Here is a 23,325-nt window from a genome sequence, read left to right as displayed (position 1 = left end):
CCTTGAATAGCGACGTGTAGGCTATCTTGTGGGTTTTCATTGGCTGAGCAGTCTGACAATCCCCTATGAGCGTCAGTCATTGGCCGACCGCTGTTGGTCCCACCCAGCCCAGTAAATACAAAATGTGATTGGAATGGACGTCAAACGGCCCCGCCTCTGGTCCCGCCTCTGCTCCCCCCCGCCTCCCTGCGAGGTTTCGAGTAGAATGAGTTTCAGCACCTGCATGCCTCTGAGGCTCTGCCTCTGCTGCTGCTGCGTGCGTTCAGAGATTTGAGGAGAGTGTGCTGCTGTGTGTGTGACGCTGAATCACAGTTTCAAAATAAAGTTTAACCATTGAATTTTTTTCCCAGTCTTTCAACAATAAAGTTGCTAGTTTCAAAAACAATCCCCATTTACAAGGTTTCAAACATGGAAAACAAAAATAATACCCAAGGAGAACAGTGCCAAAATGCATATTCTGAAAGTGTGTTTGTGACCAATTTGAAACTCTGAAAAGGTGTTGACGAAACACTGTAAAATGTGTTTGCAAGGATTTGAGAAACACTTTCAGCCTATCAACACTTTTTTCAAAGATTCAAAACCAGTTCTCAGTCTTGACATTATTTTCAAGCCTTTTGAACCCTTTATTTTAAGTCAGGAGTTTACAAGGTTTCACACATGTAAAACAAAATAATACCCAGGGAGAACAGTGCCAAAATGCATATTCTGAAAGTGTGTTTGTGACAAATTTGAAACTCTGAAAATGTGTTGGCGAAACACTGTAAAATATTTGTTCAGAGTTTTGAATTTTGTTTTCGGCCTATCAACACTTTTTTCAGAGATTCAACACTTTTTTCAGAGATTAAAAAAAAAAATCAGACATTCGAAACAAGTTTTCAGTATTGCAAAAAAGGTTTTCAAGGTTCTGAAAGCTTTATTTGAAGTTAGGAGTATTGGCAGTGATCCGATTCCATAGAGGTAGTCTACATTAGTTATGATCATCCCTTATGATCAACGGCCAAGGCCCAGTATTCAGTGGCTCCTCATAAAGGAGTAGGCAAGCAGCTCTGAAGGGCCAGTAAATGTTTTTTGGTGTTCTGTGATCCACAAGGGCCCGTGATTCATGCCACTATAGGTAAGATTCAGTCCATGTCCTGAAATAGTCAAAGCAAATGGCATTTGCCAAGTGCGCGTGTGTGTGTGTGTGTGTGTGTGTGTGTGTGTGTGTGTGTGTGTGTGTGTGTGTGTGTGTGTGTGTGTGTGTGTGTGTGTGTGTGTGTAGGGGGTGGGACCCCAGGAAGCCTTTAGGCTCAACATTTTTCAAAGGAAAGTTCATGTTTCTTCTCTCATTCCCCCTGTGCTAACAAAGACGACGAAACCCAGCATCTTTCAGCCTGAGCCCAGTCCCAGCCTGGTGCAGTAATTATCAAAGAAAAGAAATGCAGATTGGCCATGATGTGTTTTTGTTTTCGGACATACCTCACTCCTTTGGACAAATTTGGACTCCACATTTGATGGAATGCCAAATGTTCTGTTTGCACAATGCATGCAATTAGACAGCCGCTCTCGTGAAAGAGACAAGAAAGGGAAAGACGAGAAAAATGCATTTGCATCTGAAAGAGGACGGTGCTCAAATGGAACGGCTGGAACAGCACACAATATTTCACACTGAGGGCATGAACCTGACCAGCTTGAAAGAGCCTCTTTGGAAAAGGACATGCTTAGCTTTCTTCTCACTGACAGCTTTTGTCTGCTATGTTACATTTTCATCAATAAATACATAATTCAATAATTGATTGATGATTTGACTGTTTAGGTCGTCAACCTCAGTAACATCATTTTGTTACATGCAGTGTAAAGCGATCTACCAACCTGCTTCGCCACAGCCATCGCCACCTGAAAAAATTTAAAAGTTGAAACAAAAGTACAAATAATCTTCCTACGCACCTCCCTGCCTGTCTGTCTGTCCATCTGTCTGTCTCCTCCATTGAACCTCAGTACATAAATTAATGACATAAATGAATGTGCCTACTGCCTATACTGTATGTGTGCAGATGGAGATGCGTTCCCAGGACCAAGCTTTGATCCGACAGTTGATGGACCTTCACACCGGCATCCAGGAGCTCAAGCAGGAGCTGTCCGATGAGGAAGAGGAGTCCGAAGAGGACTCGGAGGAGGAGGAGCCGGTTGATGAAGATGACGGGAGCTACTGGGACTCTGCGAGTGAGCGGGGAAGCGGTAGTGTCTACTCCAGTTCAGTTGAAGCGGGGTCCTCCATTTCCTGTGTGAGGATGACGCCACCCTCTGTGTCTGGGTCTTGGCCCAAGAGGATGTTCAACAGGAGAAGTTCCGTGCCTTGAACACTCAAAAACGAAACTCCCCCAAATCTCTACCTGACTTTCCCTATCGTCTGTGATTCTTATCGAAGGCCATAGATAACCTAATATGTTTCCTGTCAGATTTAATAGGAGGGGGTGGGAAGAGTTCATGAGAAATTCACGATGCAAACATAAAGAAAGTGTTCATTTAAATTAACAATAAGGATTCTGCTGTACAGTACCCTTGTGTGTGATCATACTATGGTAATTTCTGGTGATAAATAGAGTAGATTACATCCCAGTTACATCCACTCTAATGCTGCAGTTACTAGCTGTACTGCGACTGTATTTCCCATTTACATCAAACACACAAAAACTTGGTGTTCTAATGCCTTAACTGTATTTGTCATCACTTGTGTATTCATTCAAATGTGCACTATGATGATTTCAGACAAAGCCATATGGCTGCTATAAATTAAAAATTGTTTGATGTGTGAAGCTAAGATATGTGACTGTGGACAGCAAATGTCCTCCTACATTATTCAGACCTGAGGACATTGTTTCCTTGTATCTATTAGAACTAGGATTTGAATGACGTCTGTAGTAGTGTGTGTGTGTGTGTGTGTGTGTGTGTGTGTGTGTGTGTGTGTGTGTGTGTGTGTGTGCACACCAAACCAACCCACACATGTCAACACTGGAAGCATATTTATAACACAAATACATTGTGTGATCAGTTTATCTCTTGATACTGAACTCATACCCAGGCCAGGACTGTATGTCTGATAAAAGGTCATTGACATTTCCCTGACTGACTGCAACTGTTCATTTAGGTGAATTAGATTCAATGGTCCGGCTGGACATTCTAAAGTTCACCACAAACCCATTATGCAGATAGTAATTTCACTGCTTGATTGACTGGTGATTGAGATTGATGTCACTATGTAAATTAGTGTTTTATTTAAAAAAAGTGAATTATGCACTGTAAAATACCTGTTAACTGAATAAGCTACAACTATTTCTGTGTGTGTGTGTGTGTGTGTGTGTGTGTGTGTGTGTGTGTGTGTGTGTGTGTGTGTGTGTGTGTGTGTGTGTGTGTGTGTGTGTGTGTGTGTGTGTGTGTGTGTGTGTGTGTGTGTGTGCGTGCGTGCGTGCGTGAGAGAGAGAGAGACATGGATGTATCTATTAACCATCCTTCATCGTCCTGCTACATTAGAGACAGGTACTGTCTAGAGCAGTGTATATCAACCCTGGCAAACGTCCCAATTTTGGGCCGGGGCTACTGCTGAGGTGTGCCGCGCCGTTTGAAGAAGGTTTGAAAAAATATCATTTTTTTTTTATTTATTTTTTTAACAATAATAATAATCAGGCATGCAAACAGCCCCGAGGTGAAAAGGGTGACAAAATGCATTTTTTTTTCGGGTCAGGTGTCACACTATTGCCCTATTTGGATTCAAAATGGCTAGTGGAAGCTGAAAAGCTACAAGTTTGCATGTCTGAATAATGCAAAAACAGAAATATTTGTTTGCATTTGCTTTTTTTCTCCCCCACATATTGTCATGATAAAAAAGTGCGTATCGTATCGAAATCGTATTGAAGTTGTGTGCCCAATATCGTATCGTATCGTTTCGTGAAATTAGTGTATCGGCACACCCCTAGTGTGTGTATATAGATATACCGTATATATATATATAATTATATATATACCGTATATCTAGGTGTGCCCTGGGATTTTTTGGCTATGCCAGGTGTGCCTTGGCACAAAAAAGGTTGATAGACACTGGTCTAGAGCTACAGTATGCCGGCACAATAAAGACATTAAGACGATCATAATTGTGCACATTTAATTTTTGTTGCAAATCATATTCATTCATGGCATTACATAATGTTTTGTAAACACAACCGGAATCACTGCCACAAAACACTACAATTCAGACTACAATCTGAATTTCTTATTTCCCATTTACATTCACTATGTTTGTTTCTCTATCCAGTACAGAAACAGAACCTGCTAAATACATTACACCTCATCATAAGTGCCAGTCACTTGAATATAACTAGGGCTGTGTATAAAAAACACACACAAAACAATGCCCACTAGTACCACACCAACCTTTAACATCAATATTGATTTTAAGGCATCACAATTTTTGGAAAAACTATTTTTTTAAAGGGGGAAAAAGGGGGGCATTTCATTGAAATCAATGCAAAGATTCTGTTTTGAAAAAGAAAGGGCAGAATATAATTCAAGTCTGCAATGAAATGTGACTGACAGTAATTGAAGGAAAGGCTTCACAAAAGGTGAAGTTACGGAGTCTGTATTGAATCTTAAAGAATCGGAAACCAATACTGAAAAGTATTTGCATACTAGATGCAACAGAGAAATGCAGAAAATGTCATTATGAAAGTGAGAAAGTGATTTCTTTCACAATTTCATCCTCACAAGACAGGTGGGTATTACATTTGACTACATTCAGGTGGTTAAAAAACGGCACCAGCAGCTTCAGCGACAAAAACAGTGAATTAATTCCATCTGACAACAGGTTCTGTTGCACGCATCACTCCTTGAAATAATAAACAATGAAAACCATTGCTTTGGTTTTTCATCAGCTCTGTGTTATGAAAGAAAGATTCTTCCTGCTCACTTTCTTTCTCTTGCCACTCCATCTCAAGGCTTCCCCAGAGCAAGAACTCTGCTGGGTAAGGTCACTGCTAATCTCTCAAGACAGATTTTCTTTTTTCTTTTATTTAAAACCGAATGGGTTCCCAGATTGGGTCACTGCTGCTCATCTCCTTCTGCTTCCAGAGCTCCGTAACTCTCCCTTCTCAGTCTCTGGATCTCTGTGTTGAGCCCCAGCAGTGTCTGAGCCAGCTGGCGGTCCTGCGAGCGCATCTCCAGCTGCAAGGAAATGATGAGGGTAGAAAATCAGACCGACCATCCTGAGCATCAAGTATTTACATACACTTGCTCACTGAAGCACAATGCCACATCTAACCTGTGTAACAAAACCTGCATAAACCGATCACAGTTTTTGAGCTCTAAAATAAATGGTTTTGAGCAACAGTTCCCATTTAAAAAAAAGAAAGAGACTGTAAAAGCAAATGATTAACAACCAACAATTAATAGTTTTCCAGTAAACAAAGAACTCACCAGTTCAGTTCTAAGCCAGGTTATTGCTCCATCTATCTTTGCTCTCCGCAGTTCCTCGTTGGCTTGGTAACTCCTGCCAATGCTGACTGGTTGGACAGTGGAGCCAGAGTCCTGGGCTTCTCGGGGCTCCCCTGTTGTCCTGAAGGCATGAATCAGTTTGTTTTTGATGTTCTCCAGGACCATAGTGGACAAAGTGTCCTCGCTGTGACTGTCCCGGTTCATGCTGTCTTTCAAGGGAAGTGTGTGTGAGTGTGTGTGTGTGAGCAGGTGTGTGTGTGTGTAGCCTTGAATCCTTCCCTGCTTTGTAGAGAGAGAACACCCTTTCGCGGCAGGCAGAACTGTGCACTTCTTTGGACTAAACTTTAAGGGTCTCCTCTTCTGTTCCACTACACTGGATCAACGGTTCCCCCCAGTGTCCTTCCACTCTTCCCCTCTCCGTGCTTGTTGTCCTCCCTGCGCGTGAATAGGACTCCTCCTCAGATTCGCAGCAGAAGTTTCTGTGCCTCTGTTCAGCAGCCTCACTCATCCCATTGCCTGCCCGGTGTGGAACCCGGCCTGTTTTGTCATCGTTACTATGGAGAAGCAGCCCTCTGCCTGCAGACCCCTCCCCTCAGTAACCCCAATGAGAATGGTGGAAGATCTCAGACAAAGACCATTGTTGCCCCCGAAAAGAACTGAAGACCCCCCCCCCCCCGCCCCCCACATCCCCACCCACCCACCCCACAACCACCACACCCCCCTCCCCTTTTTTTCTTTCTCTCTCTCACTCTCAGTCTATCCCGCCCCCATACAATTCTAGTGTGAGAAACGTGGTGCGAGTGAGCTCTCAGTTGGAAAGAGTGGCAGTGTAAAAACCTGTGTGTGTGTGTGTGTGTGTGCGTGTGCGAGCGCAGGCCTGCATGCAGCCGCGCGCGCGCGCGCGTGTGTGTGTGTGTGTGTGTGTGTGTGTGTGTGTGTGTGTGTGTGTGTGTGTGTGTGTGTGTGTGTGTGTGTGTGTGTGTGTGTGTGTGTGTGTGTGTGTGTGTGTGTGTGTGTGTGTGTGTGTGTGTGTGTGTGTGAGAGAGTATGTGTGATTGTGCGCGTGTATTATGCACTTCCATCCAAGCCCCGGCCGACTTTTCAGCACCTCTCCCTAAATAAGACCTGCTTGTCAGCTTTGGGAGACAGACAGGTTGGGTGCGGAGAGAGACACACAGCCTCAGTGTTAGCCGATTCACTGGCATAAAGGCCATCCAACAGTGAAATATAACCAGGCCTATTGTGTCCGAGTTAAGTCCATTCCCCATGGGGCTTCTGGGATGTTTTTTTTTTGGCGGCATTTATGTCGTTTTTCTTTTTTCCCCTGACTTCTGTACACAGATAAGACAGGGGTCTAGTGTACTCTCCTCCCTGACATATGGGACTGGCAGTGGGAATTGTGCTAGGCACATTTAGAGGGGCATCAGACAGTGAATGCTTTCAAGCCCGCAGCATTTTCCCAAGGTAATTATTTACTTAGTGGAGGTATTTTGTCTTATTTTAGTTTACACGCCACCCGAAACACAGCCTTAAAAACACTGGCGTACGTACGTTGCAGCGCGTTGTGACGCATTGTGAGGTATTATGAGCTTGTATATCAGCTATTTTTCCAGAATGTTTGCATATTCTTTTGTCAAATGTTCACCTATTTTGGCAGAACGTTCACCTATCATGACACGCCCAGAATCAGGACGCTATAGGCTTCAAGTGGTGAAAGGGTTTAACTATGTGCTTCTGTCATAGTGTGACCACAGCAAGATGGATGAGCGTGTTATGGACAAACAGAAGTGCACTAGTGTCCAAGGCAAGCCACGACTCCATTTGTGCAGTGGTCTCTGGAGCGTGAGAAGAGCTTGGAGGGATTGGGCCATTCAGTCTTGAAGGTCAAGGAAGCAGGGCAACACATGACAACAATGACACGCACAAATGACCCACAAAGTCTGATGAGGCTCAGTCCAGATTTAGTGTGATGGACAGAGTGGTGGTGGATTTCCTTGCGTGACTAAAATGTGCGGCAATTAAATGGTATGTGTGTTTTTGTGCATGAGGGAGTGACAGACTGACTTACCCTGCTCTCTTTGATCTAGACCAGTGGGTTTTCAACCTTTTTCATGCCAAGGACCCCTAAATTGATATACATTTGGCCACGGACCCCCAATTGAAAATGTTTTGTGCCAGGGACCCCCCAGAAGCAAAGATATCAGTTAATTTTCACTTTAAAAGATATAAATATTCAAAGATATGCACGTTTTTTCAAGGTTTTTCAAAAATAGCGATATATATATCTGCTATTTTTGAATAGCCAAAGCTAAGTGGTTAAAAGTGATCGTGACGCTATTAACTAATTTTGCTAGGGACCCCCTGGTACTCCCTCAAGGACCACTGGTTGAAAACCACTGATCTAGACAACCTAACATTTTCATATGAGTAATGGTATGCTAGTTTCTTCTTTCTATTCTAAATTCACACCGCAGCTAGTTGTAAGAGTTGGAATGGATGAGTCATGACATCCTGAAATGGTTAGGTAGCATAGATACATTTAAATTCCAAGAAAAGAGTAGGCTTAAATGGAGTTTAGGCAGTTTTACTATGCACCGCTGTGCAGTGGAATGCCACTGGTATTACTGATAGTGGTGAGAAGCTTAGAAGCCTTGGGAGACATATTGATTTATAAAATGGTCAAATGCGCAAAGCCTGTGACAATATAATGTGAAAGGGCTGTAAAATATACGTCTATGCATTCTGATTATTTAAGTAGCATGCCCACGAGTCTGCAGAGAGAGAGAGAGAGAGAGAGAGAGAGAGAGAGAGAGAGAGAGAGAGAGAGAGAGAGAGAGAGAGAGAGAGAGAGAGATTCTGCCCAAATACTACCATGGTGGAAAGCCTGGTGATGCGAGGTTACCCAAATACCCCCAGACCTGGGCCTTGACAGTGAATCTAAACAAGACATTGGTTCAGTTGTAGCAGTTGTAGCAGGCTCCACATACATTTCTTATTTTTGTTGTCTTTTACAATGGGAGTATGGGTTGTATGAATGTATTTATTGATTGAGTAGAGCAAATCCATTCTCCGCATCCAATGGAAAACACCAAATAATACATTGGTTCTGGGACTCCAGTCTGTTCACAAACATAAGCACCAGAACTATCAAACGGAAACCACACTATAGACTAAACCAAATTGTATGAAAACGAAAAGAAATCTTATCTGACACATTGCCAAGAATCATGCAAAAAAAAACAAAAAAAGACACATATGTGAAAGCTATTTGGCCCTCAACAGAAAATACACCGTGGCAGAATACCTGAGCACAGCTGTGACTGATCCAAAATTAAGCAAATCCTTGACTATGCAAAGACCCAGTGATCACAGCCTCCTCGCCATCGAGAGAGGCCGCAACAGGTGGACCTGCTGGTAGGCCTGTCACAATTATTTTATATAATCGCAATTATTTTTGCATAATCGTCATAATCAATTCCATGTTAAAAAATGTCATATCTTTTCCAAAAATGTCAAAAATTGTGGAAATAGCAGATCTCCAAGCTCAAAACGCGTCGCATCGGATATTTCCACTATTAATGTTTATTTTTAAGTATAAAGTAATTAAATATATGTTATTTGTCATATCTGCCCTGTGCAACTTTTGTGGCTAAAGGCCAAACAGAAATGTCATATTTATTCCTAATGTTCCATTAATTTTAAACGACAGAAACACAATTAAATCGTTAATCGCAATTATTTTGAGTGACAATTTATCTTCAACTTAAATTTGTAATCGTGACATCCCTACCTGCTGGCTCCCGAGAAGAGACAGACTGTGCACCAGCCGTACACAAAATGAGGTGGAAACTGACCTGCACTTTCTAACAACCTGTACCAAGAAATCAGAGACCTGCCCACTTCCAGCAGATCCCAAACACCCCCCAAATTACTTTGAAAACATGACTAAAACATTTCCATATCTGCACTGGGTGAAGAACAGCCACGTGCAAACACAGCAACAAGAAGCTGAAAATTATGTTCAAGGAAAGGAATACAACCACCGTAAAAAGACTGTCAATCGTCTGTGTATTCCTACATTGACAGATACGTACTTTTAAATGATCTTTTCTTATCTATGTCTAAATAATAATATATTAGCATTGTATCTGTTTGCAGTAGGCCTAATCTGTAATTGTTCATACATTTTTGTTCTTTGTTTAATTTCACACTTACTTTGGCAATGTAAACACATCAAATGTATGTTTCCCATGCCAATAAATCCCCTTTAAATTGGAGAGAGAGAGAGAGAGAGAGAGAGAGAGAGAGAGAGAGAGAGAGAGAGAGAGAGAAAGAGAGAGAGACAACAGTATTGCGTTCACATCTGCCACCTAGTGTCCCATGTAAACACACGCACATGGCTCGGGTATCAACAACATTGCAGCTCAGAGACAGAGCCGAGTAAAATGTAGTGCAAGAATCTTCTCCACCAGGACCAAGCAACGAGTATTGTTCGTCTGAATGGTGCCGGATAATCATGGTGTTATTTTGATATGTCACTAAATCTCTAATCATTCAGAACACCCTGGCAGTTTATTAAGCCTCCAAGTACATTTACTTATGCACAGTTATTTTCTAACATTTGTATTGAGAGTGTTTCCTTTTCTTGATACTTTATACTTCTACTCCACCATATCTCAGATGTAAATATTGTACTTTTACTCCACTACAATTATTTAACAGCTTTAGTTATACTTACTTTGTAGATTTATTTTTAGATTATTAATAGCAAATGAGCATTAACTAATAAATGATGATGTATTCACTACCATAGGTTAACCTACCCAGCAGCATATAAAGTAATTAAAATCCTCATCCCGACCCGGGTCTCCTGCACAAATGCCGAAATGTTTACCACTGAGCCTACCTGCTTGCTCTGGGGAGAAATAGAATTTCACATTCAGGTCAAAGTGTCAAACCATAAACAGGATCGTGTCAATCTGTCAAGACAGATTCTGCTAACACCAAGTTCCTGTTACAACACAAAAAAGGAGGTGGTGCCCCCAGAGGCAAAAACTACTCTTTTCTTTACTGGGTTCCCAGATTGTGTCCAGTCCAACCTATGTCAGATCTATGTCTCAAAAGAACAGCAGGGTGACCAAATAGAACCACCCCATTTGTATAAGTTATATTGTATTAACATACCCTACCATACAGATTGGACAAAATAACATTTTATTCACTAAAAACAATTACATGATATAGCTTTAAAGTGATGATAATCAATCTTTATTACAGCCGAAGCCAATAAGGGACATACAAAACATTAAAAGTTAATATATAAAACAACTAAAAAGCACAGTAAAACACAACATTATAAAATGCACTTGTACCAATGCTTCCACATTTGGGAGCGGTATCTTACTGAGCTATGCCTTGGATTTATCATATTGATAATCACCTCATTAAGAGACCCATCAAGTCTACACTTAAAACTATAAATAAGGTTTCTCAGGAGAGCTTGAAAGGTGGTTAGACCCGAGTCACAAAAAAGCTGACTAGCACTGCCACCCCTAGGCTTCCTCAGGAGAATCCTGAGAGCGTCATTGTAAGCCACCTTAAGTTTGCGTAAGCTCTCCTTTTTATATTTCACCCATAAAGGGGCAGTATACAAAGGAGTGCAGTATGCTCTAAACAAATTAATTTTAACCTCATCAGAGCAGTAGTGAAATTTTCTTACCAGCATATTAGCTTGAGCATACAACATACGTCTCTGTCTGAACATGTCAGCATCATCTTCCATCTTATCATTTATGATATGCCCCAAATATTTACAACTGTTGCACACAGTAAGGGTTTGCCCAGACAAATAGAAAACAGGAAAATTAAGTTTCAGGTCCTCCTTGGTCCTGCAGATCATTACCACACTCTTTTTGGCATTGTACTTCACGTCAAACTGAACACCATAATCGGAGCAAATGTTAAGTAGCTCCTGAAACCCAGCACTACTAGGGGATACAATGGCCAAATCATCGGCATACATAAAGTGATTGACCAGGGTGTTACCTATCATGCAACCAGTCCTAGCCCCTCCCAGCTGCTTTGACAGGTCGTCCATATATAGGTTAAAGAAGGCGGGGGATAAAAGCCCCCCCTGCTTAACCCCATTGCCTACATCAAAGGGAGAGGATATGCTATTCCCCCATTTCACTCTCATACTTTGTTTGGCATACCAGTAAGCCAGGATGCGTATGATGCATCCAGGCACACCCCTCTGATTAAGTTTGACAAAGAGTTTGTGATGATTAATACGGTCAAAAGCCTGAGACGCATCAATAAAACCTATCAGCATAGTAGAGCCTTGTCTTCTATATGTTTCAACAGCCTCTTTTAAGGCATATATACATAAGTCTGTACTGTGTTTAGCCTTAAAACCAAATTGGTTGTCTGTGGTGGAGATAAAAACACTTATCCTATCCAGTAGGATCCTTTCAAGTACTTTAGACAAAATGCTGAAAACATGAATGCATAAAAATTTCAAATTGCAATCCATTCTGCATAATGAGTACCTTTACTGTTAGTACTGTAAGTATATATTGATGCCAATACTTATATACAATACTTTTTGCCCCACTATACTGTCACAATTCAATGCACCATCAACTACAAATCCCAAAGTATTTAGACCTGCCATGCATGTCGGCAATAATATTAAACTCTATATACAGTAGTCCACTGATTCTCAACATGGGGTCAGAGGAACCCCAGGAGTCCTTGACCTTGGGGAGTTTTAAGGGGTCCTCAGCCAAATGATTATAGGAACCAAATGGACTATCTAACTCAGAGAGTGTGCAAATGAAACCAAATTGATTTGGTTCCATACTTCCATTAGACTGATTGGAGTCCCAGAGATCAAATCGTATCAAATTGAGGCCCTTGGCCTAACGCATACCAAAGGGTTATTGAAATGAAAAAGGTTGAGAATAACGGATATAGTCTGTCCTCAATACCTATAGAACGTTTTAAATGTGTTAATATTAACCCACCTCTTGTCTAGAGCTTCAAACCATCAGCACTCTATTTGTTAAAGGTACTGTAAGTGATCATCTTTGCTGAAATGTATTAGATAGCTCTATATTCCCATAGCAATCATTGATGTATAGAGTGTTTGTTCAGTGTCTCCTAGACCCAGTCTCTCCAGGTCTTTAGTTAACTAAAGACCTGGTCAGGTTTCGTCCAATTAGGGAAAATAACTCATAGGACAGGAAGTGATAACAAAAACAGAAAAACAATAAAACCATTGGAACTGGAACACAGGCTGATAAATGATCTTTGTTTTGTTCTCTCTCCTGATTGATTGAAATTGGTATCCTGACCTGAAAATGTAGGATGGTGGGGAAACCCTTGTTATTGAACAACCACTCTATTGCAATGATTTTTTTCTCCATAATAAACGTATTGTATCATCATCAACAACAACAACAACAACAACAACAACCAGTGGTGTAAAATAACTAAGTACATGTACTCAAGTACTGTACTTAAGCACAATTGCGTGGCATTTTTTACTTTCCAATTTTCAATACTTTTGCATCTCAAATATGGTACTTTTACTCCACTACAATTACTGGATAACTTTAGTTACTAGTTACTTTGTAGATTAAAAAAAATATTGCAAAACCTGTATTAACCACTTCATCGCATCGTGACGCATTGTGAGCTTGTAGATCGGATATTTTGAAAATATTTTTTAATACTTTTCGAACTTGTGAAATGGGACATTCTGCACAATGAGTAGACTACTTTTACTTTTGGTACTTTAAGTACATTTTCATACCAATACCTTTGTACTTTTACTCGAGTACATTTTGAATACTGGACTTTTACTTTACTAACATATTATTTCTACATTGCAGTATTTTTTACTTTTTACTTAAGTAAAAAAAAATTGAATACTTTTCTCACCACTGATGATGTCACACAGCAGAGTCGCATCCTTGCAGCAGCATCAGCAGCATCAGCAGCAGCATCAGCACCACTCTGATGCTCTGATGTGACCGACAGCAGCAGCATCCTGGATTCAAACCGCTGCTTTGGGCGGAAGACAGGGGAAGGAAACACTGCCATCTTGTTTGTTTTAGTGGGAAGCAGCGTTGCCATGTCCGCTTATTTTTATAAGCGACTTTGGGCTTGTTTTTCTGTAAAGTTGCTTGTAAATATTGGTTTTGATTGCTTGATTGAATACTTTATTAACAGTTTGCACACAAAAAAAAAGCACATCAAGTACTGTTTAATACAAATACAATGCTAAAAGGATTGAACCCAAGAAAGCACTTCCATTATTGGGGTCCTGTATTCAATTCATAGAAACATTTAGGGACAGACAAATATACAATACTATGCAAAAGCATCATATAAACGAGTTGTAATCAAAAAGTAAAATATGTTCTGTAAACAGTTGTGGGGGGGGGGGGACTTGAAAAACATTTTCAAGTCAAGGACCCCCATTTGAAAATATTTTATGCCAGGGACTCCCATACAAGACTTGTGTTGTTAAAATGTTTCAAAACTATTCCAATTTAACCCGCGGCTATTTTCAAATAGCCGCGGTAAAGGTCTCATATCATATGACATATGAGACTTGGCCACATTGGCCTAGTAGTGGCTTCTTTTGGGCTTGTTTTCATAGACCTGATTGCTCGTTTCTCTCGCAGAACCTGGCAACACTGGGAAGATGCAGGGAGGAGGGAGGAGGAGGAGGAGGGAAAAGAAATATATAGCAAACGGTAGCTAAAAAAAAACAAAAAACAGCTGCCAAAACGGGAAAACCACAATAATTGCGCTTGGTGAGTTGATAGATATATAGACTTTAACACGGCCGCTCAGCTGACTGCAGTTTGTGCATTTTTTCCTGTTTATTTAATACGCGGAGCAAAAATAATATCGGGCCTCGTAGTGCATTTAAAAAAATATATATATATATATTATGAATGTTAGCCTTGCTAGCTGAATAATTCAATGTCGGTATGATCAGTACCATCTAATCGCCTGGTGCGATGGGTATAAATATGCCTTCCATCTGTACGACCAGCGATAATGCGGCTTTCGTGGCCGATTCTTGTCCTAGAATGTCCCTAGAACAGCACGGAGACGATCCTGTTTCTCTCTACCTCTCCTAAAATACATGGATTTCCAACATTCACCGTTTATATTTATATTTGGGAGCAGACACTGGAATAAACAACAGTTTAGAATAGATGTGCAGCAGTAGGGTAACCTGGCTGTCAGTGGAAGAAGTCGTTGCATTATGTTTATGAAGCCCCCGCCCCGCCCCCTTCTGCTACATTATATGCAGGGCACCATGCAGTTATCCAGTTTATGTGTTTATGATTATGCAGTGGTGGAAGAAGTACTCTGGTGTTTTTACTTAAGTAAAAGTAGCAATACCATACCACAATATAAAAATACTTGCAAGTAAAAAAGGCCTGTGTTCAAATGCTACTTGAGTACAAGTACAAAAGTATTGGCATCAAAATATTCTTAAAGTACCAAAAGTAAAAGTAGTAAAATGTTTGAAAATAGCCTATGTATAAAATAGGGCTAAAGTGGATAATCCTTGTTTTATAATATAATCATTTACATATTGCAAAGTAACTAGTAACTAACGTTTTCAACCACTGTGATTATGATATGTAGTTATCCAGTTTACATGCAGCTGTTATGATCATTATGATATGTATTCAGAGTTTTGAAATGACTTCTTTTACACAGTCTTTTAGACCAGTGACTCTTTCATTTCAAGGACCCCCAGTTTGATATGCATTAGGCCACATTAGACTTGATTAGATTTGATACAATTATCTCTGGGGTCCCAAAGGAAAATCCATTTCATTTAACCCTTTAAGACCTGGAACGCATCTGTGTCACTTTAGATTTCTTTAGGCTATTCAAAAATAGCAGATATACAAGCTCATAGCGCTATGAGCTTGTATATCTGCTATTTTTGAAAAATCTTGAAAAATAATGTTTTAGATTTTTTTTTTACAAAAAACAGGATTTACAAAACATTTTAAAGAATCGCCTCAGGTCTTAATGGGTTAACTTGGAGCGTGTATAAAATCTGTGTACCCCTAGGTGCCCCCGGACCCCACATTGAGAACCAGTGCCTTGACAAAAAAAAAGAAGGAAAAAACTAACATTTTCAGTCAGATGTCTTCATTTATTTTCATGCTAATCAAAGATTTATTGTCTTTAATGATGCTTCATTCATTTGCCTGCCTGCCTGGTTGTCTTGTCTCTCCCCTATCATCCAGGCTTGGCGCCCAGCTTCCGCCTTCCCCTGTTGTGAGAAGGAGCTGGGACAATGTTTTATGCCCACTTCGTCCTCAGCAAACGTGGGCCGCTGGCCAAAATATGGCTGGCGGCCCACTGGGACAAGAAGCTGACCAAAGCCCACGTGTTTGAGTGCAACCTGGAGAGCAGCGTGGAGAGCATCATCTCACCTAAGGTATAAAAGCCCACACCATGGCAAATGAGCTCAACTTTATTTTCAGGTGTACAAAAGTGGGTGAAATTCATACAAGTTCCATCATTGCAATTTCAAGAAAGGTTGAAAGAGATGGTTGAAAGGTTGAAAGAAACAAACAAACAGAAAAACAGGTCAGATATCAATATGTGCAGTGTGAAGTATACATGTACATAAGGTGCATGAGAAATGCATCAAGTGCAGTTATGTACTGTACATATTAACACATTCCATGCCAGAGTTTAATATCATAATGTACTCACCCACTGCCAGCGATTTATTTATTTTTTTTCGTTTTTTTCACCTCGCCACAGACCTTGCTAAATACCTTATGATCGCGTGTTCAACTGTTTGTAGACAGTAGACACACAGGGTAGTTGTGTGAGTGGCCCAGAGAAGAAATTTTCAATCGGCGACATTCCTGCTGCGGCTTTATTTAGGTTCGCGTAGATCTACGCGATTGGCATGCAATGTGTTAAGGTGCATGGCTTAAGGAAAATAGCAGTATAATGTGGCAGTTAAAAAGCAAAACCATGACAGCCATGTTTCAGAGATTTTTTGTTTACAATAGATTAGACTGTGTATAACTGTTTGCCTTTCCATAAGGTGCCATATATATTTCCTATTTGGGGGCAGTTTTCCATAGCTTCGTTTGATTGGCTCATGCAGCAGATTTGAACTGGAAACACCTGATACCTTCATATGTATTTCCGTGTTCAAATCTGCCGATGAGCCATACAAATTAAGCTATGAGAAACTGACGCAGAACAGGAAACGGGTATGCCACCTTCTGGACAAAGGAACTACAGTTATGCACAGAGCCTATTAACTTTATTTCTACTGGGAGAGTGTGGTGTCTCCTTCCTACTGAAACCATCCGTCATCCATTGTGACAGGCAGTGGTGGAAAAAGTACTCAAATGTTTTACTTAAGTAAGAGTATCAATACTGCAATATGAAAGTACTCTGTTACAAGTAAAAGTCTGGAATTCAAAAATGTACTTGAGTAAAAGTAGAAAAGTATTGGCATCAAACTATACTTAAAGTACCAAAAGTAAAAGTACTCAAATGTTTGAAAATAGCAGATCTACAAGCTGACAACGCATCGCATCGCGACGCGTTGTCAGCTTGTAGATCGGCTATTTTCAAATAGGTATAAAACAGCGCTAACGTGGTTAATGTATGTTTTATAATGTAATAATTTGTATCTGCAAAGTAACTAGTAACTAAAGTTTTCAAATAATTGTAGTGGAGTAAAAGTAAAAGTATTAGCTATTGGAAATACTCCAGTAAAGTAAAAAATACCTCAAAATTGTACTTAAGTACCGTACTTGAGTAAATGTACTTAGTTACTTTACACCACTGGTGACAGGAGGACAGAAGTGTTGGTTTGATGCTCTGTCCAGCTATAAACCATGGTTATCCTTGTTGTATCCCTTCTAGGTGAAGATGGCCCTGCGCACATCGGGTCATCTGCTCCTGGGCGTGGTGAGGATCTACCACAGGAAGGCCAAGTACCTGCTTGCTGACTGTAACGAGGCATTCATCAAGATTAAGATGGCCTTCCGACCAGGTACAGGAGTAGAGCAGTGGTTCTCAACCTGTGGTTCGGGACCCCCAGGGGGGTCCCCACATGATTTTCGGGGGTGACCAGATAATTTGCAAAAGTAGTCAAAAGTAATCAACAAACTATACTATAAAAATTGGTCAAACATTGGCCAAATTGTCAAATAATATAAGAATGAGGGAAATAGATGATCTACATGCTCACAACTCCTCGCAATGAAAAGCATTGTGAGCATGTATGTAGATCATCTATTTTCACAAGATTTATCTATAGAACCAAGGCAAACTAAAGTAAATGCCTCAACTCCTACAATTCCAAGTGCTTGTCAGGTTGTGGGGAAAAATCAAAAAATGTAGCAGCCACAAGCCCATTTTTTGCTTTTAACCTGAAACAAGCATTGTTTCTAAAGGAAAAAGTAAAAGGGAAAAAAAATAGATTTTTTTCTTCTTCTAGCTGTTGAATATGGAGTTAACTTTAGATCATTATTAGTTGACCCCACTGTGAAGCTGTGAATGCAACTCGGTAGATCTGCCCACCAGAGGGTGCTGCAGCTCAACTCTGAACACCTCCTGGTTTTAGACCAGTGGTTCTCTAAGTGGGGTCCGGCGACCCCCAGGGGTCCTTGAGGGGGTTCCAGGGGGTCCCCAGCTAAATGATTGATAGTGAGGATTGCAACCAAATTGACCCTTACAAGTCTGTAACTCTTGAGAGTGTACGAATGCTCTCATAACACGTGAGAGCTTTGTACACTCTCAGAGTTATGGGGGTTCATGGCCTTAATGCATACCAAACTGGGGGTCCTTGAAATTAAAAAGTTTGACAGCCACTGGTATAGAGAAGATGATGTTTATCCTGAGTGGAATATACACTAATAGCGGTCCATCTTCACTGTGTCGTATTCTTGTAGGTGTGGTTGATCTCCCAGAGGAGAACAGAGAAGCAGCGTACAATGCCATCACTCTACCTGAAGAGTTCCATGACTTTGACCAGCCACTCCCAGACCTAGAGTGAGTGTCTGTCTGCATGCATCAGCGCTGCTAAATATCACTCCCATTTCATCATGTCTGTTCTGTTGTAGCATTTAATGTCGCAACCGGTAGCAAAGGATCAAATTCACATTAGAACGTTGCTTGTCAAAGCTCGTGGATCTTCCTATTTTCACCGATTGTTTGCCTATTTTCCACATAATATTTACCTATCTATATGCTAGGGTTCATGTGGATAATGCAAGTGTTGACGCAGCAGAACGGTATATGTTTTTGTACCACAGCGACATTGACGTGGCCGCGCAGTTCACTCTGAACCAGAGCCGAGTGGAGGAGATCACCATGAGGGAAGAGGTGGGAAACATCAGTCTGCTGCAGGACACCGACTTTGGTAAGCGGCATCTCCTCCTGTCTCTGCTGTCATCTCATCCACCGCCAGCCTTATTGTTGTTTAGATAATCCAATTCTGTATCCTTTCTTTAAAGGAACAGTTCACCAAAAAAAAAAATGGTGTCATCATCTACTACTACTACCCTCACACTGAATTCACACCAGCAGTGCCTGTGGTAATTCGCTGAAATACGGCTCCAAATGGAGTACTTTTAAATGGGACCAAATGAACCTGTAAGTTCCTATTTGATTCCATTTTGTATACTCTCAGAGTCTCAGAGAGAATCCTTATGACAACTTACTGTTTTATTATAGCCTCTACGACTATAATATCGGTATTGGTACCACAGTTTAACAACTTATGCCCTCTATACTTACTAACCCCCAGGGCTCTATACTTGGCCCGCTCCGTTTTTCCCTCTACACCAAATATCTTTGCCAAAAATAGCCGATCTACAAGCTCACAACGTGTGACGCATAGATCGGCTATTTTTGCCCCAGAAAAGGAACGCTAGGGTTCACGTGGTCGATATCACAAACAGAATGTGAAATGTGTATCGTAAATGGTGAATGAGACGCGTCGCTGTCCCTGCAGCTGACTTTGGGATGGATGACCGAGAGATGATGAGGGAGGAGAGTGCGTTTGAGGTGGACATCATGGGGGCGTCGGCCTCCAACCTGTTGCTGGAGGCGGAGGGCGGAGCCAACCAGTTGACCGACAAGTCCAACCACCTGGAGTATGATGACCAGTACAAGGATGACTTTGGAGACAACCCCATGGAGAGCACCGAGGGAGGCATGCTGGGTAATTACTTAGGGGTACAAGAGTGTAGCACGAAAGCAGCCAAACTGCAAACCGATCTACACTAGATCGGCTGCTGTCGCTATTTTGAAAACTTTTCAAATTGAACGTTTAACCCATTGAGACCTGAAGCCGATTCTACAAATGTCTTCTAAATCCCAACAGTATCTGAAAAAACGTAGGTTTGTATATCAGTGGTGCTCAAACTTTTTCATGTCAAGGACCCCCAGAATTATATGTATTTGGCCGCCGACCCCAAGCGCAAAATATTTTGTCCCAGGGACCCCCAGATGCAAAGATTTGAGTAAAAAATGATTGTTTTAAAACAACATACTGTACATTCAAAGATTTGCACACATTTTCACGATTTTTCAAAAATAGCATATTTTTGAATAGCCAAAGTGTAAAACAATACTTTTTAGCTCAAATCAAAAAGTGACACAGATGCGTTCCAGGTCTTAATGGGATAAAGTGGTTAAGACTGTCTTAACAAGGGTTAGGGTTAGGGTTTAGTCACAAGCCTGTGACTAGATAGTAACGGCATTGGATCCATTGGAACACAGGTTCTATTTTACATTTCCTGAAACAGTTTTGGACACACAAGGTTTCTGCCCGACAGCGGCGATATGGAAGTTGAAATAACCGCAACGTTATCGCGTCATTTAACAACTAGCAGTGAGGATGTGAACGAACTGTGAAGGGGAAGCCGTTTGATACGTAGAGCAGGTGACTCACAATTGCGATGTATTTGCCGTCTCCACAGTGGACAAGCTGCTGAGCAATGAGGATGGAGGTGGCATCTTCGATGACCCTCCTGCCATCACAGAGAGCGTGCTGATGCCACAGGATCATGGTGGAGACGACGAGGACGATTTTGACGCCCTGTCAGGTACGCTGCTCAGTTTGCCTTGTCGGTCCAGTCTGAAAAAGAAAACATTGTTTGTGTTATGGCATGTCTCGTGCTGTGTTGCAGTGTATGTGTTGATGTAGGCGCACGTGTGTCTTATCTGGAACGTACAAGGGTTATGTTTTCATGTCAAGGACCCCCGTTGATTTGTATTTAGCCGCAGATCCCCACCTGAAAAGATTTTGTGCCCCGGGACACCCGTAAGAGAAGATTTGTGTAATTTATCGGGGACGTGTTGATCTGTTGTAGCCTGTAGATCTAAACTGATTATGATGGTATATTAACCCATTAAGACCTGGAACGCATCTGTGTCACTTTAGATTTATTTGGCTATTCAAAAATAGCAGATATACAAGCTCATAGCGCGGCACCGAGTGCCGCGCTATGAGCTTGTATATCTGCTATTTTTGAAAAATCTTGAAAAAAAACATTTTTGATTTAGAAAACTTTTTTAAGAATTTTGATGGAGACCCCCTGGAACCTCCATAAATACCCCTGGGGGTCCCCAGACCCCACTTTGAAAACCTGTGTGTGTGTGTGTGTGTGTGTGTGTGTGTGTGTGTGTGTGTGTGTGTGCGTGTGCGTGTGCGTGCGTGTGTGCGTGTGTTTTAGCGGGAGCTCCAGACAGTCCAGACTCTGGCCCAACAGAGCCCCCACCAGCAACGGCTGACCAGACGGAACAGACCACACTGGTTCCCAACGAAGAGGAGGCTTTTGCACTGGAGCCCATCGACATCACAGGTCTGTCAGTCAGTTAAAACGTAGTGCAGCAAATGCACACGCGTTTCATTTGGCTTGAATATCTGGTTGCACCGTGGATGTGGTCACAGTGATAGTGGGGGTTCAGATAAATAGATTTGTGATGGGATATTTTCTGTTTATTTGTTTTATTTTTTATTTTAAAATTTCAGTACTCTATTAGTAGAGAATTTTACAAAGCTCCTCAACAAAATCTAAATATTTGAAAAGACACGCTTTCCATGTCTGACAGTTGCTTTTAACTTGTCACACTGTCCAGACCAGCAGTAGTGGAAAGTAACTAAGTACATTTACTTAAGTACTGTACTTAAGTACAATGTTGAGGTATTTGTACTTTACTTGAGTATTTCCCATTTCCAATACTTTTACTTCTACTCCACTAGATACATCTCGGATCCAAATATTGTACTTTTACTCCACTACATGTATTTGAACACTTTAGTTACTAGTTACTTTGTAGATTTGAATTATTATTACAAAACATGCACTTACCACTTCAGCCCTACTGTATATACATTTCGGCCATTTGAAAAAAAGCCAATCTACAAGCTCACAATGCCTCGCGATGCGACGCATTGTGAGCTTGTAAAACTGCTATTTTCGAAAGATTTTAATACATTTTATACATTTGAAAACTTGTGAAATGGGACTTTCTGCATAATGAGTACTTTCTACTTTCTGTAGTTTAAGTATATTTTGATACCAATACTTTTGTACTTTTACTAAAGTAAATGTTTAATTCCAGACTTTTACTTGTAACAGAGTATTTCTACATTGCAGTATCGATACTTTTACTTAAGTAAAAAAAATGTAGTACTTTTTCCACCGCTGCTGTCCAGTTCATCTTCGTCTCCGCTTTGTCCCCACACAGTGAAGGAGACGAAGGCGAAGCGCAAGAGGAAGCTGATCGTGGACAGCGTGAAGGAGCTGGACAGTAAGACCATCAGAGCCCAGCTGTCCGACTACTCTGACATCGTCACCACCCTGGACCTGGCCCCGCCCACCAAGAAGCTGATGATGTGGAAGGAGACGGGAGGAGTGGAGAAGCTCTTCTCTCTCCCTGCACAGCCGCTCTGGAACGCCAGGCTGCTCAAGGCAACACAAACACTATTCATGTAAAACGAACGGAAGCGGGGTTCCAACCAGTGTTGATTTCGTCGACTAAAACTATGACGAAAAGTGTCTGTTGACTACCTTTTTTTCACTTAGGAAAACGAAATAAAAACGGAATAAAAACTAAGCTTTGACGACTAAAACCATGATTAAATATACTGACAATTTCGTCAACAAATAAAAACTAGACTAAAATGTTTGGGAGGGACTAGTGGGGAAGCGATCCAGTAGAACTAAGACAAGTCACCATGGTGTCACAGACCGATGCGACGCGTTGTGAGCTTGTAGATCGGCTATTCTCGGCATGCAGCTAAGTGAAAATCATTTTGATGCCATCACGGCCTAACCTGACACCGTCAAATGGAAGAAGCTTGCGACACACATTTGTTTCACAGCCTACTTCCATCTGAGACTCCGGTCGCAGATTCGATGACAGACGGTTTTTCTTTTTTTCAAGCTACTAGGCAGGTGATTGGATGATCCCGCCCCTAGCAGCCGCTGATTGGTTCGAACACGCAGTGTTCGGGCAGCTTTACTCCCTGCGCAATCCCAGACCTCCTTCCTGAAATCAATTGCAAATGAGATTTCCAGAGGGAGGGGGGTTTACCAGGCTAATCACGCCCCGCCAAAATCGACTAAATCAACTGTAGATTTAGTCGACTAAAATCGTATGATATTTAGTCCACTAGAAGCCAATCAGACGAAACTATGGGAAAACAGAAAAATAGAAATAGAAACTATGGGAAAATAGATTCATTCATTATTATTGGTCATGGAATATATCTTTGATTCTTTTTTATTTTATTTTTAAAGAAAACAAAAAAGAAGCTTTATA

At 41.2% G+C, this 23,325-nt stretch overlaps 2 protein-coding genes across 3 annotated transcripts in view; one reads left to right on the top strand and one right to left on the bottom strand.

Annotated features, from left to right (window-relative positions):
* The window catches only part of LOC308095905 (double-strand-break repair protein rad21 homolog A-like), a 36,833-nt gene that overhangs the window by 6,789 nt on the left and 6,719 nt on the right, over window positions 1–23,325 (top strand). Inside the window, exons 1-9 of one of the 2 annotated variants that reach the window (XM_080443057.1) lie at window positions 14,193–14,288; window positions 15,756–15,949; window positions 17,410–17,539; window positions 18,441–18,540; window positions 18,804–18,910; window positions 19,505–19,714; window positions 20,475–20,600; window positions 21,231–21,359; window positions 22,249–22,472. In XM_080443057.1, the coding sequence (XP_080299183.1) occupies window positions 15,806–15,949; window positions 17,410–17,539; window positions 18,441–18,540; window positions 18,804–18,910; window positions 19,505–19,714; window positions 20,475–20,600; window positions 21,231–21,359; window positions 22,249–22,472 (1,170 nt within the window). In that variant the 5' untranslated portion in view covers window positions 14,193–14,288; window positions 15,756–15,805. Of the gene's footprint in view, window positions 1–14,192; window positions 14,289–15,755; window positions 15,950–17,409; window positions 17,540–18,440; window positions 18,541–18,803; window positions 18,911–19,504; window positions 19,715–20,474; window positions 20,601–21,230; window positions 21,360–22,248; window positions 22,473–23,325 lie in introns of those variants that run through there. The other variant, XM_080443058.1, reaches the window with a different exon arrangement.
* aard (alanine and arginine rich domain containing protein) lies at window positions 5,071–5,667 on the bottom strand (the record flags this gene model as incomplete). The annotated part of the gene is made up of 2 exons (XM_080442684.1): window positions 5,071–5,193; window positions 5,446–5,667. 2 exons carry the CDS (start codon window positions 5,665–5,667, stop codon window positions 5,071–5,073), a joined length of 345 nt encoding a protein of 114 aa, XP_080298810.1.

This window comes from Gymnoscopelus braueri, assembly GCF_963280865.1.
Source record: "Gymnoscopelus braueri genome assembly, chromosome: 11".
Taxonomy (NCBI): domain Eukaryota; kingdom Metazoa; phylum Chordata; class Actinopteri; order Myctophiformes; family Myctophidae; genus Gymnoscopelus; species Gymnoscopelus braueri.
The sequence above is the reverse complement of the archived record's forward strand: the minus strand, read 5'-3'. Positions and strand labels throughout refer to the sequence as shown.